The sequence below is a fragment of the Micromys minutus genome, assembly GCF_963924665.1.
Source record: "Micromys minutus genome assembly, chromosome: 2".
Lineage (NCBI taxonomy): Eukaryota > Metazoa > Chordata > Mammalia > Rodentia > Muridae > Micromys > Micromys minutus.
Window position 1 is genome coordinate 23018535 of NC_137971.1, and position 18090 is coordinate 23036624.

Sequence of the window (18090 nt, forward strand, 5' to 3'; positions counted from 1 at the left end):
TTATGTAGAAAGAACATGTCTAAACAAGGACAAGCTACACTTGACAAACACCCCCTTTCACTGCCTTCCCTTTTAACCTAAACCAAACTAAAAGTTTAAAAAGTGGGATCAGTTACAAAAATAAATAAATAAATAAATAAATAAATAAATAAATAAATAAATACATACATACAGACAGACAGACAGACAGACGACAGACAGAAATAGTAACTTCAATGAACAAAACAACACTTTATCTTTAGGAAATCCAAACCCTCTTCTTCATTTTCAGAGTGATGAAGCCTAAGTAGGACAAATACTGTACTGTCCTGGTGAGCTGAGCCTGGCTTCAGGGCCGTGGAAGTCACACTGAGGTGAAAATAAAAGCTAGAAGTCCAGCAATGACACAGAGCGTTTCCTCGTGAGCAGCGGACACATCCCAAACTACAGCCTACACAACAGAAACTCCTTCAAGGTTAAACAGGAGAAAAAAGGCAGGCGGAGACATGTTTTTCTAATATTTGCAATCAGTTTCATACACAGTTTATTGGGTTTATATATTACACTTTTGACTTTTCTTCTAAAATTGAAAAAAGCCGTAGTGTTACTTTTTTTATATATAAAATAGTATTCGGTTGTTGAAAAATCCATACAAATGACATTTGCCGCCATTCCTTCTTTAAGCCCTCATCGGTGTCTTTCCTGTCCTACAGTTTTCGGCTTCTGTAAACAAGTTATTGTCTCATGACCACTGCCGGCCACAGAGAAGCACTCAGGCACGGGTCTTGTCTATGTGTGCTGGGACATACCAGTCACCAAGCCCCTGAGCTGCTTCACCACTGTTTCTATCAGCTTCTGTCTGTCCCGGTCGTTCTTCCGGAACTGGGCGAATATGTTATTCTTCTTATTGCTGTCCTTCATCCTACAAACAAACAAACATGGATGCTTAGGAAAAGAAAACTGCTGCCGCTAGGATCCCTTCCTTCCATCTTTCCTTCCTTCCTTCCTTCCATTTTTCTTTCCTTCCTTCCATCTTTCCTTCCTTCCTTCCATCTTTCCTTCCTTCATTCTTTCCTTCCTTCCTTCCTTCCTTCCTTTCTTCCTTCCTTCCTTCCATCTTTCCTTCCTTTCTTTCAGCATGCTCTGAATTATTCACCACCAACTCTGTGCTTGAAATCAGTAAGTACTACCAAATGTAGCGCTACAGAGACTCAGAGACAGAAAGTGAGGAGCCTGCACTGGCACGGGGTCTGCCAGGATGCCCTTCATGGGCATAGTGCTCACTCGCAGCAGGACTGTGTGGCAGTGGAAATGCTAGTAGGAGATTTTAAATGTCATGGTTTTTGCCTCAGTAGTATTTCATGACGATATAAAATACATTTACATAAATTGTGTATAGCTTCTTGTATCTGTTCTAATCAAATATTCTGAAATCTGGAAAAACAACATATAACATTAACATAAAACTGTACACTTTAACAGTTACACTTTAAACAAAATACAACTGAGTGAAGAGAAAGTTTGCTACATAATGAGAAAAAAGGAGGGAGCAACTGTTTAGCTGTGCCATAGTTTCATTTTTCAGTCTAATTTTTAAATCACCTACTGCTCCACCTGCAGAGAGTTTAAGACTTAGACACCACGGAAGCAAACATTCTATTTCTTGGCACTATTTTATTTTATTTTTAAGTAGCTCCAACTCCTGTATCTCCCCAAATAAACCCTTTTCTCTCCAGCAGGGGGGATGAACTCAGGACCTAGCACAAAGCATTCCATTCCAGGTTCCCATTAACACATTTATAAAGCAAACTGAGCTTGAGATTTTCAGGCTATACTAGGAAAACCTTTTCCTCACATATATAATCAAAAGGATTCTAAAAGGAAAGAAAGGAAGGTGTCTTCTGCTCATCAGAAGACACTGAACTGCCTCCTTCCCTCCTCCTTGTTTTCACCCACTGCAGCATCAGCTCCCTCAAGCTCAGGATCCTCCTGCCTCAGGGATGGCATTATTGGCACATGCCATCACATCTGGCTTAACTGAGCCTCAAAACTTGTGTAAAGTGCTATCCAAAATAGAAACAAAAACATCATTTTGAGAATATACTCACTTCTCCAAAAGAGTCAGGGCGGAGTGCGGGTTCACACGGAGGTACTTGGAAGCTGGCTGCCCGTAATCAGCTAGGTAAGTAGACCAATCCCAAACCATAAACAAGTCAAGGAGCTGAGGAAGAGGATGGAAATCATGTCGGATTTGGGACATTCACTTACATAAATCAAAAATATGCTTCTTGGTTCATTTCTACCTTACTTTCCTTTTTACGAAAAAAAAATAATGAAATTCATTTTAAGAATATAACTAGTGTCTTTCACAACCCAAATGGTATTCATTATTATTATTATTTTTTATTCTGGATTGCTAGAATTGTCAGGGGTTGCTGTTCTAACAATTTATGGCATCTTCACACAACTGTAATGAAACCATCTGGAAATCACATCGGCTCCTGCTTTGTCTTTGTACACTTCTGGTGTTCAGGCTACAGGTAAGGCTCGTGCGCCTGCATACGGAATTGGAGTTCTTAGAGCTATGTTTACCTTTCAAAGAAGCTATTTGCAGCCAGACTTTCCTAAAGTCATTTCAAACACAAGCTCAGTTAATCTCAATTAAGTGCATTACACAGCCTCCCCTGGGTTCTCCTCCTGGGTGACAGAGCTCAGAATCAGGATGAAACCTGGCCTTCAGGATTCCGCCTATTAACTCTAGCCAATCATTTTGTATAAACAAACAACAACAACAAAAGACATCTGTTTTCCGTACTGTCTCAGAACTCACTATTTGCTTTATAAACTCCACTTAGAATTATCGTCAAATATTGTTATAATCTTTTAAAAGCCATGCGAGGCCAACCAAAAGCATCAAAGTCCTTACCCACCTTTAAGCCCTAACCCTTTAAGCCATTTAAAGCCAACTTCCTATCCTCCGAACCTGAGCTCCTGCAGGAAGCCCGATGCTTTACTTACTATCTCCTGAGTTTTTATACTCTTTAAAAAAACCGTGATAAATAAGGGTTCTGTTGGTTTTAATATTTACTCACAGGATGTGTGTGGAGCCTGTCACTCTAAACAGAATAAAAACTTTTAAGGTGATTAAAGCCACCCAAAGAAAGATCAGGAAGAAACAACTTTTCTTGGGAAGGCAAGGGGGAAACTTTGGCTCTTATTTTTCTCCATCAGTTTGCAACTGCTATCCAGACAAACCGGTGTAGAGGGTGGAAATGTGCTTTTATCATTTTATGTGTAAGAGTGTTTGGCCTGTATGTGTGCCTGAGCATCACATGTGTGCCTGGTGCCCAAAAAGATGACAAGCTTCAATGTGGGTGCTGGGAACTGGATCCAAGTCCTTTGTAACACAAGGTATTCTCTCAGCCACTGAGCCCTCTCTCTACCCCCACAATAATGAAAATATTAATGATGAATTGTCACTGTGTTTATTTTCAAAACAGAAAGCATTCTAGGCCATAGCAGAAGTTAAAACACTGTTAGAGAAACTCTATAAAAAGGATACTATCTAGAAATGTAAAGAGAATATGTTCATAGTTTATTATTGTTTGGTAACATATTTTCCTGTATTTCCCCAAGGAGCATTAACTTCTTATACTCAGATGGTGGTGATGGGATTGACAGACTATTGTTCTGCAACAGGTTTCAGAACCAAAACGACCATTCTACTTGAATGGGTAATCATACTTACAGGAAAGGAATTATAGAAAAAAATAATAAAGGTGGACAAAAAGTTATGCACAGAGATAGTAATCTCCAGCATTTTATTAGGTTACAGACAAAATTAAAGCCATTCAATATCAAGAAACGTGTGCCTAGAGTGCATGAGGTCTAGGTTCAATGCCCAGAACTATCACAAGAAAAAAGCCGTGTGTGTGTGTGTGTGTGTGTGTGTGTGTGTGTGTGTGTGTGTATGTGAGAACTGGTAAAACAGTGCAGTAGAACTTTACAGTGACTATCACATGCTTAACAAAATGATTTACATAGAATTTAAATGGCTTAGGAAGATGGTTATGATATTACTTAGTTACAGAAAACACTATAAATGAAAGAAAATTTAAGTATGTTAGAATGGTTACTTTTATCATAGGGTTACAAATAATTTATTTTCTTCGTTGTTATAATATCTACAGTGGACATTCATTAATGTTAGAGTTTAAAATAATATTTATAGCTAGCTGGTGGTGGTGCAGGCTTTTAATCCCAGCACTTGGAAGACAGAGGCAGGCAGTTCTCTGAGTTCAAGGCCAGCCTGATCTACAGAGTGAGTTCCAGGACAACCAGGGGTACAGAGAAAAACCCTGTCTCAAAAAGACACAAACAAACAAAAGACCATTTATATATGTTAAAATATACTCATTGACAAACAGTCTTTACACAGCTGTAAGACAGTCTCACGGTGAAGAATCCTCTTTCTGATCTATGTGACTCCACAGGTGAATGTGGTTATGTACAGTCTGCAGAAAGAAACCACTCTATCCTGACTGAAACATCCCTTTCTTCAAAAGGGCACTAGCAAGTGACCTTTGGGAGATGGGAGAGGAAGGAATCTGTAAATAAGGCTTTTTCTCTCTGAGGCTGAACTACCACCTCCAGATGGGAAAGAACCAACTGAACCAACTCCAACCGTGAAGACACACAATCCTTCTCCAACACAGAAAGTCTTTCCTAAATAGAAATGCTTCGCTGATAATTTGTATATATGACCAGACATCATTTGCAGATACTCAGTGCAAATCACGAGAGATTACAAGAAGCATAACGTTTAATGTTCCTGCCAAAGTCTAATCTATACATTTCATATTAACACATTAAATACTTTATAAAATATGTATCATGTGTTATTTGTAGATATTTATGGAATCCACCTGCATACTAAAGTTTAAGAAACTCAACACAACAACCACTATCTAGATAAAATTTACTTAGTCATTCAATGAACGTTTATGGCCCACCTACAACTTGCTGTATTCCATATCAGGCACCGGAAGACAGTTTAAAAACTAGACACTGTCCCTCTCCTCAAGGAATGTACATTGTTATGTGGTGGGAAATCAACAAGGAAACAAGTTGTATCTTGATGCTAACATAGAGAAATTATTTTTTAAAAACATTATTCACACAAATCCTAGTAATTGAGCTGTTAACACAGGAGGAAGCTATTGTCAGCTGAGCATGTAAAACCGATGGAAGCCACAGCTGCCTGGTGCTCTCTTGCCTGCCACTCTGTCCTGAACACGGCTGTGCTGTGGAGTACCACGTCACTGTTTAGGTCTCAAAACTCAACGGCTATGAGTAGAGAGGAAGCATGGGTAGGAAGCATGCTGATCGATTACTCAGATTTCTCCTCTCCCCGTACACAAGGGTTTTCCAGTCCCACAAGGCTGCTGGACTGGGTGAATACAAACAAATCTTGGCAGTGCTGGCAACTAACTTCCCTCCATGCGCTCCCCCAGGCAGAGGGTGGATTCCCACAGGTCTCATCAGAGCACTGGGTGTAAACACCGAGGCCCTGTTCTGAACAGCTTACCAATGACCCATCCCCAACAATCACCAAGTCCTTCTTATCTTTTTGGTTTTGTTCTTTTGAGACATCTTCTCACTGGGCAGCCTTGGCTGGACCGAAACTTGCTATGCACATCAGGCTGGGCTAAGATCAACCCACCTCTGCTTCCTGAGTGTTGGTGTTAAAGATTTTGCCCCACCATGCCTGGCCCTTTAAAAGTACAACTCTACTGAGATGAAAGATGAAAGGGTAACACAATACCAGGGCTTTATTCCAGACTCCACTGGGTTCCACTCAGGCCTTCACACCCTGCCATTGTCTTGGGGACTCCCTGTCCTTGGGGACTGACTCTCTCTCTCTCTCTCTCTCTCTCTCTCTCTCTCTCTCTCTCTCTCTCTCTCTCTCTCTCTCTCTCAGCTATTCAGGTTTCACAGGATGCTGCACTTTTTATATTAAAGTCGCTACTACAGAAAATATCACTCCATTTCAAGTTTGGCTTCCTTCAGGTATCAGTGGACAAACAATACATTTGCAGTAATCACAGAAAATCCTTTAGTCCTATGGGGATGAAAACAGTAAGTCATGGTCTCAAAAGGTGAATTTATTAGTTACCATGGATACACTGAGTTCAAAGATGTAGCATGAACAAAAACAAAACATCACCACATTATCCAAAAGCAACTCTGCAAATGCTTATTAAAGGATAAAGTAAGACATATGATAATGAGGGTAAGTATCAAGTTCTGTAAGTGGGTTTGTTCCAATAGCCAAGTAAAATGCTTCTTCAAGTCTTTTGGGAAGTAATCGCGGTATGGATCACATAAAACCAAGGAGCAAAATAATAGCACATTTTAGTTCCATGTCAACCCTGTCTCAAAGATCACTTGAAATTAGCGTCCCTCTTTCAGTAAGGATTCAAAGTTACCTCCGAGACCAACTGTAACACATCAAGTGGATTCCTGCCACTCTCTGTAAGTACGTTCCATGTTTTACTTCCTTAGTGCTTCCTGTGTGTCCGGCAAACAAAGAGATCAGCTTAAGGAATGAAAGAGTTGCACGGTGGTCTCGTTCATATGCTCGGAATAGTTGAATCACTTCAGAATCACTGAGGGTCCCTCCCTGCTGCTCCAGCTGGCTGACAGTTTCCCATCCTAAAGATCTGTTCAGAATCTGTAGATTCTTGGCATCTCAAACCCGTGGATCACTCTGTGCAAATAGCACAGTAAATGCAGGCAGACTTAAAGCCATTCTGTGGAGCTTTTCAGACTGACACTTTGCCTTTGTAAAACCAAATCCACGGTGCCGGGTCAATTTTCCTTGAATCTGGTTTAGTTTCTTTGTTTTGAGTCTTTTGGGTTTTGCTTTTGAAGCACCTCAGGGGCAGTGACCCAAGACAGAAGATAAATAAGAGTTAAGAGAGAAGACTGGGGACCCCAGGTTTGCTTTTGTAAATGTGAACAGTGACCTGGGGGGCTCAGGCAGCATTAGTTCCCCAAGTTCCCTTTTCCAAACACTAAATCCACCTGGGACCTCAGGGTTGCTCTGCAAAATCCAAAAGTAAACCAGAAGATCGGTTTTTCTTCGCCTTCAAGACACAAAGCTGACTCAAGGTTCCTAGGGCGCTTCAGAGACTTCAGCAAGTCCTAAGCCCAGGACAACGCTGAGGACCGACACTTGCCCATCTAACAAATCCCCAGTAATTGGCTACTGGGAATTGAAGAAGAGAGCTCTTCCTGAGTATACTTGTCTCTTCTAGATAACGGCATCAAATGAACACCATCTGCTTCCTAAAGCACCAGACTTCCCCCTTTCTGTGAAAATACATTAGGAAAACTCCAGATGAAGCCTAGGAGAAAATTTTAGATACAGCCACACTGAACTTAGTCAAAACCCATACAAAGGGCTAGTGGTGTACTTCATTTGGTAGGTTGCTGGTGGATGCATGAGGTCTTAGATTCAAGCCCCAGCACCTCAGAAAAACCCGCACAGTGGTGGACACTGTAATCCCAGCACATGAGCGGGAGAGGCAGGTGTTCAAGCCTAGAACCTACACTATGAAACTGTTTAAAACGCAAATCAACAGTTTGCCTTTAGCTTCCTCCTTTTCTTGTCACCCAGTGTTCACAGCCTTTAAGCTGTCTTTACCCAAGCCTTCTCTCTTCAAATGTTTTCCAAGCCTGCTTTCAGCCAGTGCCTTCTGCTCTCCCGCTGTGGGGCTGAGCTCAGGATGCAGTGTGCTGCACACATTCACAAGCCTTTGAGTCACTTCACTGTGGAAGCAAAGTATTCTTCAAGTATGTGGGGTTTTTTCCCCTTCCTTCTTTTTGGTTATTTAACCCCCCCTCCTTTCCCCTTTATTTATTTTGAGGCAGGCCGGCTTTGGCTGGCCTGGAACTCTGTGTAGATCAGGCTGGCCTCAAACTCAGAGACCTGCCTGCTTCTGCCTCCTGAGTGTTGGGATTAAAAAAGCACACAGCCCTCACAACAGGCCTTCCTTAAAGTATTTGCAGTGCTAAGCTATGCTGTATATAGTGCTAAGCAGCCACTGGTGAGCTTGGAATTCCAGAGAAAGAGGCGAGTATCAGCAGTGAACACAATCAGACTTATAAACCTCACATCTGCCCAAGTCCTGCAGCTGCCATGGCTACAGCAGCAGACAGAAAAGTGTAAGTTTGCATGTTAATTTATTAAGATTAATTTTCTTCCAATTAATACACAGAAAACAATCAGGTGGAGCGTATCACGGAACAGAGTTCGCTGCCAGCCCTCTCCACTCTCACAAGAGCAAGCTGTCCCGGGCTGCCCTGCACTGTTTGTATTCTGATGTTAATTCTGCTTCCGCTTCCAGAGGGGTGGGTCACAAACTCAGGTGATCTCATGTAAACCTTCTCCCCATTTTAACTGGTCAAATAAAGGCCAGAGCCTGTGATTGGGCAGTGGAAGGGAAAGGTGGGGCTGAAGGTTTTAAAGAGAGGGGGGAAAAGGGGGGACAGAGGGAGAGGAGAGGGAAGGAGGATGGAGGAGAACCGCATGGCCAGGAGAAGCTGTGGGTAGCAAGGGATCTCAGCTGGGGAACAGAGTAGCGTAGGGTGGACCTGCTCAGTCTAGGTGTGCAGCTCAGTCTAGGTGTGCAGCTTATAGATACTGTAACTGAGCTGCATGCTTTTGCACGGGCCTATTGGGGTTGGAGATTTACCACAACACAACACTAACTCCGGTTCAGCTTGGTGTCTGTGCCCTGTCTGGCAGCCTTGCCTTTTCCAGCTCTGGATGTATACTGCAGTCACATAGTTTGCCTTACCTGTGTGACCTTCCTACTTATAACAGCTATTTTACAACGTTTGCTTTTTTAGTAACTTTCATACAATTAAAGTCACATCATTAAAAAGGTTTTAAATGGTAGTTTTGAAGCTGGGTGGTATGTGTCTTTAATCCCAACACTTGGGAGGCAGAGCAGAAGGACCTCTGAATTTGAAACCAGCCTGATCTACAGAGTATACGTTCCAGGGCAGTCAGAGCTACACAGAGAGATCCTGTCTTGAAAAACCAAAACATTAAATAGTTTTGAGGTGCACAATTTACTCACTTAAAATCTATAGTTTTCGGTACATTCACAAGGTCTGACGCCATTCCAATCCATTTTTAGAGTTAGCTGCCCAGCCCCCGTAGTTAGCAGCACTCACTGCCCGAATGGCAATCCTGCAACAAGGTCTCTTGTGATTGGCTTTTTCATTAGTATGTTTCCAAGGGTCACCGTATTGTAGCATCTATTACTTCCTGCCTGTTGTTGATATATTACACACACACACACACACACACACACACACACACACACACACAGGAGGGTGAGGAAGGACAAAGAGATATTAATTTAAAAAGTCAATATAGGGCTGGAGAGATGGCTCAGTTTAAGAGCACTGACTGCTCTTCCAAAGGTCCTGAGTTCAATTCCCAGCAACCACATGGTGGCTCACAACCATCTGTAATGGGATCTGATGCCCTCTTCTGGTGTGTCTGAAGACATTACAATGTACACATATAAATAAAGTAAATTTAAAAAAGGTCAATATACGTGTGAAGCTTCAGTAATGTCTCTTGTTCTGAAAGCTGGGCTTCAGGAAGTAATAGTTTAACACGCACCACAGATGTATAGAACATTTTGAAATCAAAGTTCTGCTTCTGAAATTTCCTTCCGTAAGCCCATAATGGCACCATCTAACACACCGAATAAACATCCTCGGCCATTTTCTGCCTGGACTCACTACATCATCTGCTGTTCTTAGGTAAGTCAGGCGAAACTCGAAGGCTCCCAGTAGTAAGGGGTTAAACCTTGAACCCCTGAGAGAAGCTTATGAGACCTGAGTTTTTGTTTTTATTTATTTATTTTTTCTGATGAGTCATTTTGCTTCATTACAGTACTGAAGAAATATGATAGACTCGTGTGAACTCAGTTTGGGAGAAATCAAGCAGTAAAAGATGAAAATCTAGATTAGCTGAGTGGAAAACTGCCTGCCTCTCTGTGCCCAAGGATGTCTACGCTGAAGACCTGGCTTCTTCCTAGTGTGACTGCTAAGGTGGAGAAGGGGTGGAGACAACCAGTTTTTCCTCCAAGAGAGACTGAGTGGGCGTCCCAGTAAAACCTCACTTCCCACATGAGATAATGACTGCGATTTAAAATAAAGTACAAGAAAATGTGAGGAACCTAATACCTGGGTTAATTTAATCTCCAGTAAAATTAGCCGTATATGTGTAACTCTAAAATGTTAGTAAGTCTAATAAGATTTATAATTTGTCATATGAGTGCTAGTTCTGGCTTAAGGGATTAAACTAAATTGAAATTAAAACTAAATACGTTAGACACGGAAGTGTCTAAATGGCATCTTGTCATTTCCTTATTTAAAATGGAACTTAGAGCTAAGGCATGGTGGCACATGCCTATAATCCCAGTCCAGGGGAGGTAGATGAGGAAGGGACAAGGAGGCCAAGGCCACCCTCAGCTGCACAGCAACTTTGAGACAAGCCTGGGCTAAGAGACCATGTCTCAAAATGAAAAAAAAAAAAAAAAAAAAAAAAAAAAAAAAAAACGGAAAACAAAACAAAAACAAACACAATGGAACTGAAGGTGTTTACAGCAGATGAAATTAAGTAAAACAAACCCAACAGCTTTACAAAGAAGAGGGTGCACCTCTACTGTGGGAGACTCCGGTTCTAACCCTTGTATGATCATGCTCCTTGGCAAAAAGGCCAAGCTCAGACTGCCCATCTCTACTCCTGCCTGCACGCGCCAGCCTTTGCCATTCGCCTTGGGGTCCAGTGCAAAGTGAACGGGACTAGCAAAGGCAGCACAACAGACCATAGCAAAGTGAGCGCTTTTTGTTGCTGTTTGTCCTTTTAAAGATGTATTTATTTATTTATTTTATACATGTGAGTACACTGTATCTGTTTTCAGACACTTACAGATGGTTGTGAGCCACCGTGTGGTCGCTGGGAATTGAACTCAGGACCTCTGGAGGAGCAGTCAGTGCTCTCCAGCCCCAAAGTGGGCACTTTATGGTACCCATCTAACAGAAAGCACAGTGGTGGGCACACACACAAATCAATATGCTACTGTTTTAAATTTAAGAGGGCCTTTATTCTCAGCCATTTCTTCCTCTAATAGATTTTATTATCTTTACTCAAGCAATTAAAGTATGTATTTATTTTTTTTAATCTAAAAGGCACCTTAATTAACCATTTACCTCCAGATCTGACTGTATATGTAATTATCTTTTGTCAGGTATAATAATTTGCTAGAAAAACATGTCAGAACACTTGCTGCTTAATCTGTTTTAAAGAGAAATGTCTTTCTATACCCCGGAGCATAATTAAACAGAGGTGTGAAAAGGCAGACAGCAAACCACTATGGCAGGGGTTCACAGCATGTAGCCAAGGCTTATGTTGGGCCTCAGTGCTTAGTAACAGAATCCAGAGAGGTTAAGTGACAACTGCAATATTGTGACAAATGTACCTGAAGACCCACTACTGCAACATTGTGACGTGTACTTGAAGACACACTGTTAGGAAGCAGCTACTGGCATCACACTCTTACTAAGGCTGTAGCTATAAAATGATAAACAGTAGCAAGGGAGCAACTTATCTTCCTGGGAGGATAAATGATCAGTGGATTGGGATCCAAGTCCTACCACACTCTACTCTGAAGACTGGAGTGGGAGAAGGAACCTGCATCTGACCTCCAGATAACCTAAACAGGAAATCGGGACGTTCTAAGCTTAATAGGCTGTGTCATCCTATTAGGATAATTGTCCCCATTGATACCTTGCATAAACAGCTCACACTAGGCCATCAGGAAAAAAAATCAAGCCCTAGTCACTTTGTAAGAACAGAAACAATGCCTGGCCCAGTGCCTTCAACATAGCCGAGGAGGTGAAGCCTGGTTCATGATAATTAAGATGAGAACAAAGAACAGGAGAAAGAGAGAAAGGGAGGGAGAGGGAGAGAAAGAAGGAGAGGAAGATGAGAGTAGGAAGTTGAAACTTCTAAGTATTTTACAGATTGGCTGAAATTTTTCATAAAATGTTAAAATGAAACTTCTTGGCAAGAATCTGGAAGTATTAAGAGACAGTGATTTGAGGAAAGACCTGATGAAAACGACAGCTTAAAACAAGCCGGCACATTTTAAAGAATAATTTTGAAGTATCTTATATTTAATTGTGGTGCACTGGAATGTTAGAAACTAGAGACATCTTTAGAAAACCAACCCCTCCATTTTCTTACCTAATAAAACCCTACTTACTTGTCTTGAAGCAAAACGGAAAGAGGGAAATTAGGGGACATGAGAAGCAGAAAGGAGCCCCTTAGCCAACAGAGAAACAAGATCCCAGCACAAGGTTTCTCTCTCCACAGTTATAAGCATACAATATTCTAGGATTTCCTCTAGAAAGGCCTTTAGAAGATGTGTGACCCCGTGGTCCCTGTGCAAGTCCAGTGGCTTCCTATCAGATTATAAGTCTGACAGTAACCATGGCCACCTCAGAATCTTGCCTATTGAGAGGATTTCTTAGCAACTTTTTGACATTTAACTTGAGATGTAAATGGTATATGGCTAATATCAGGACAATTGTCAGCAACTCTCTTCCCAGTGCATCTTCCTTCCTTCTAATGTCCTCTGGGAAGCCTATACCATACTTGGACATGTCTTTCTTTCTCGGTGCTTCTGTCACTCCTAACCCTCACATTTATATTAACTATAAAAATGCCTTTGATATAACCTTAACTCTGCTCGATCATACTGGATATCCTGAAATTCTCCTCTACACCAAAGCCATGAATCCCAGTTTGGTCTGAGGAACTTCTTAGGCTGCTGAGGGTGACACCACGTAGCTGTGTCTCTGTCCCCTTACAAGTAACACTCTGATATTTCACTTGAATAAAATAATGCCTAGGGTTTTGCTGGGTGGTGGTGGCGCACACTTTTAATCCCAGTACTAGGAGGCAGAGGCAGGCAGCTCTGCCTCTGTGAGTTCAAGGCCAGCCTGATCTACAGGGCAAATTCCAGAACACCCAGGGCTACACAGAGAAACTCTGCTTTGAAAAAAAATTCATAATTAAATGTGACGTTTATTCTCACAAATGTGGAAACATTCTATACTAAACATCAATATTGTCTACCAAGATGTGGTTCTGCGTTTCGCCCTGCCATTGGGGTGTTGGTAATGCGGGCAGAGATGCTAGACCACATTTACCTTACGGCCATTGTAGACTGCTGGGCTCAATGGAAAGATACACTGCTCAGTGGGTGGGAGATGCAGCCTTGGGTGTGGGAGACTAAAGCTGGGGTTCCCTGACTCCTGAGCATCCAGTCATGAGGAGAAACTGCGCAGAAGAGTCTGGGGCCTACCGGCCTGTGACGAGGAGCATGGAGCAGGGGTTCCCATATTCTTAGACATCCAGACACTGCTAGGTCTTGGGGGGTTGTGTCTGAGGGCTGAGGAGCTCCACGGCTGGGGGTGTGTCGGAGAACTGTCAGAGAACTGCAGCTTAGCCACGGCCTTCTGTGGGAAACGTAAGGCAGTGTGTACCCTCCCTCCACGCTCCCGTGGGGGTTCTTGTGAAAGAGACAGTTCTTGCTTATGCTTACGGTCACGACTGTTCATCATGACGGATGCACATCAACTTCTCAGGGTGAACCAGACATTAATACTGGAAGAAATGTCCGGGAAGGGAATCTTATTGGCTAACCCTCAGGTCTTTTAAGATACCTCATTAGCTTGGAGAACTCTGTTCCGATCTACGTGACCTAGTTCTTATGTAGGGAGTACGGTCATGTGACAGGGCCCTTGTTGGAAGCAGGTGACCCCTCTGGGTTCCGGGGTTTCCAACCTGCTCAACCTTACCGAGCTTCCTGGCACAGTCCCCTGGCCCCCAGCTCCTCCCCTTCTTTTTCTAAAGGAGAAGTGTCATTGAAGTGACTGTCTTATGTTATTTGTAGTGAAAATTTCGGTTGGGGTGGGGTGTGTGCATCAAAATAAAACACAACATAAGCCACAGGGGTAGCACAGAGAAACCCAGTCTCAAAAAACATTAATAAATAAATAAATAAATGACATCTATTCTCACAAATATGGATACATTTTATAATAAACATCAATACTGTCTACCGAGGCTTACGTTTTATTAAGCTCCTATCCCCTCCAAGTTGTAAGAAACAAGGCACCCTGCATTTTGAATTAACCATTTCAAAGAGCTACAACTTGATCTCAACTTCCTCTTCTGTAATAATGGGACATGACAAGCAGTACTTTTGACACTGTTATTACCCAGTCTTTGCATTCAAGAAAATGATAATGCACTGGGACAGCCACACACACGTCAGTGCCAGCACCGCATGATGAGTGCACGCCGCTCGCTGGACAGAAGACCTGGTGAGTATCTTGGATGGGACTGTAGAGGGGAGACTGTATCCTGCTCTACATCTTTCTACAAGGCATAGCAGCAAGCAGGAACTTTCTGGGTGACTACATTTAACTTCACTTTGAGTACAAGTAGAAGGGTGACTCACACACCTTGCTGCATACGTAGACACTCACACCTGTTCAGCACAGCCCACAAGGAATGGTCAGTCTGGTGAATACAGTGTATTTCAGAAGATAAAATGATTCTGCCTATGAACTGATCAAAGGAGACTGGGAATGTATACACACAAGAACACATTAAATTCATGTATTTAAAAAAAAAAAGCAGGCTGGGAAACTTCTAGAACATACTAGATCAACAAATGGTACAACAGCCTCACCTAGAATCCTTTGGCAAGGAGAGAGCAGCTAACACTGATAGAGAGAAGCCCTCTGACCTGTCATCTGACCATCCGTGTGACCGAGAGGTAGAGAACCCAAACTGTGTGTGGAAGGTGGAGTGTCCCAGACTGCCAATTTATCCCACTCTAATTATCCATCCATCCAACCGTCACGGTCTTTACTTCTACGACCTCACCCTACCTGTGCTTCAACTCCGCAGCTCAACTGAACCTCACGATCCTAAAGCCCAGCTCTGTGTGTATGCAGCAGCTCTTCACACAGGCGTGTTACTATCTTATCTACCCACAGCAGTCATCACACACGTGTACACACACACACACACACACACACACACCCGAAAAGGACCACTGGATACTTCTTATGTGATTCCCCACACTATACACTGAGCTTGGGTACTGTTCAGAGTGTACTGCACACCAAGCAGTGGTGGTCACATCATTAATCCCAGCACTTGGGAGGCAAAAGCAGAGGTGTGACCTGAGTTTATGTTAGTGATTAAGACTGGAATAAAGATCCTGCACTTGCAGCTACTATCCGTGGAAACTGAGACTACCTGGTAAATTACACCCAATCAAACTGACATGGCGTTTGAATTTACTCAATGAATTGTGACATCAAGGAAAGACAAAGACATGTCCACCTGTGTTTCTAGTGTGGTCCATTTTGTTGTTGTTCATTCATTTGTTTTTGTTTTGTTTGATTTTGTTTTCTAGACAGAGTTTCTCTGTACAGCCCTGGCCTCCCTGAAATTTACTCTGTAGACCAGGCCGGCCTCAAACTCAAACACAGGAGAGGTACCAAGTTGCACTTTCTGGGAACGCAATGAACTTGATAAAAATGGCTTTCGCCTGAGAATGAAGAGAAAGGTAGATGAGAATAAACAGTCACTGCAAAAGTTCACAGTGAGGGAGGGACTGCTGGCAACAGTGAGGGACAGAGGTTCAGGAGGGGCGGAGGAAGAACTATGAATCCAGTGAAGGCAGGCACTCTGCACCGAGGGTGCCCACAATAATCCGAAGAGGAGAAGAAATCTTTCCACCAAATTGCTGAAGGCTAGCGCCATTTTCCATCAGAATGGGGAATTTCAGATGGCAAGAGCACTACAGAGATAAAATGAAATAATATATACTATTTATTTAAATAATGTATACTACACACAATGATAATGAAACAAGAAAAAGATCAGGATGCAAAAAGGAGTGGATAACCGGAGTTGGGAGAGAAATCGCTTCCACGGAGTAATCAGCGATTTCAATCAGCAAATGTGAGAACGCACAGGAAATGAGCGCCTGAAAAGGCATTGTCCAACCACATCCCACAGAGAAAGCAAAAGGCTGCAGCGAGAGTTTCCAAAGTGTGTGCATCTGAATGTGCTGAGGCAAGAGGATTGCTGAGTTTGAGGTCAGCCTGTCCTTGTCCCACTCCCTGAACATCATTAATCAAAAGCTCTTTCACAATGCATGTTCTCTCTCTCCCCCCGTTCCCCCCCCACACTCATACACACTCACACCACCAGGGCAGACGACAAGGACACATTCTTTTCAAGTGCCAGCAATGGGCCTGGAATAGTGGTACACTCCTTTGATCCCAGCACTGCTTGGGAGGCAGAGGCAGGCAGATCTCTGGGAGTTTGAGACCAGCCTGGTCTTCAAATCAAGTTCCAGGCCAGCCAGGGCTATAGAGTAAGATCCTGTTTCAAGCAAAACAAAATGCTAGCAGAGTCTGAACAGCTCTCTGAGACGTCCAAACGTGAAGACAGTGGCCATCTCAATAGAAAGTACTTATAAATGGATACTAGGAATTTTGGCCCCAAAGTGAATTCATTTCTAAGAGTTTCCTACAGGGTGTTAGTGGTGCTTTTAATCTTAGCACTTGGGAGGCAGAGGCAGATGAATCTCTTATCTTAGCCTGGTGTATAAAGTGAGTTCCAGGACAGAAAAACCCTGTCTCAAGAAGCCCCCCCCCCAAAAAAAAAGTCTTGTTCAATACTGTGACTACTGGGTTAATATTTAATTATAACAGCATGTATAATATTCATCTAAGTCCAGGGTATTTCTACCTTTTACTGTGGCAGACTATTCTTGGAACTTTAGCCTATTTCTTTCCGTGGAAAAGTTAGTAAGGATGCTGCTGATCTTAAAACATTTACATCCGACACTATATTTTATACACTGCCTTATAACTGTCAGTCTATAGAGGCATGTCGAAAATCTACCTAAAAATCAATCAAGCCAGCTAGGGAATGTAGTTCGGTAGTAAAGTGCTTGCCTAGCATGCCTGTATTTGATCCCTAGAGCGCTGTTCCCCACCACCACAACAACAAAACAAAACCAACCAACCAAACAATAGTGATAATGCTTACATCATAAATAAGGAAATGGTCTATGACTGCCCAACTATATATTTACATGGTGCACGATTTTTGACATACCTGTTAATTTTCTTGTCATATACTGAGCAACCCTTTAAAAATAATTAGCATACTTTTTACAGTATATAGAAATATTCTAAGTGCCTACTAAAATAACCACAACTGCTCACTATATAAGGATATTATCTGTGGTGTTACTTAGAGAACATCTTGAGATCCTATGACATCTAACAATATGGACACATGCTTTAATAAGTTATGATGTGGTCATACTATAGAACAGCATGACTAAATCACAGTGAATCAAGATGGTGCCTATTTATCAACATAAAACAACTGCATGTTGCATTAAAATTTTAGCTATTATTTTTATTATTATATAAATATTATTATATTTCTAGCACTCTGCCAGAAAAGAAAATGACTAAACCTGGTTTGGCAGCACATGGCTGTAATCCCAACACTCAGGAGGCTGGGGTAGGAAGATCACACCCACGGTCAGTTTGGACTACATACAGTGAGCTCATATCTCAAAGCATGATCGTGTGCATGAACTTAAGTGAACTCACGTATATGTGTGAACTACAAACGGTTTGGAAGGACACAAGCTAGTGTCTCTGACAGGCTGCAGAGAAGGCAGAATGAGGTTTGTTTGGTAAGTTTTAAACCCTGCCCCGGTCTTGATAATCACACCGTAGCTAGCCCCGGGAAAGCCAGGTGAAGTGCACTGGAAACCTACCTGTAACTTCTTATGGGTATGTAATTATTTTAAAATGAGAAACTAGGCTGGAGATGTAGTTATGTGGTAAAGCATAGGTCTAGTGTGTACAAAGCCTTCGGCAGAGGAAGAGAAAAATATATGC

The 18090-nt window shown here is 42.3% G+C and overlaps 1 protein-coding gene across 1 annotated transcript in view; it reads right to left on the reverse strand.

The window, feature by feature from the left end:
* Positions 1 to 509: 509 nt before the first annotated feature.
* The window catches only part of EXOC6 (exocyst complex component 6), a 133057-nt gene continuing 115476 nt past the window's right edge, over positions 510 to 18090 (reverse strand). Inside the window, exons 21-22 of the mRNA XM_080911470.1 lie at positions 2088 to 2200; positions 510 to 901 (exon numbers count right to left, since the gene is read on the reverse strand). Of these exons, the coding sequence (XP_080767596.1) occupies positions 769 to 901; positions 2088 to 2200 (246 nt within the window). The 3' untranslated portion in view covers positions 510 to 768. The remainder of the gene's footprint in view (positions 902 to 2087; positions 2201 to 18090) is intronic.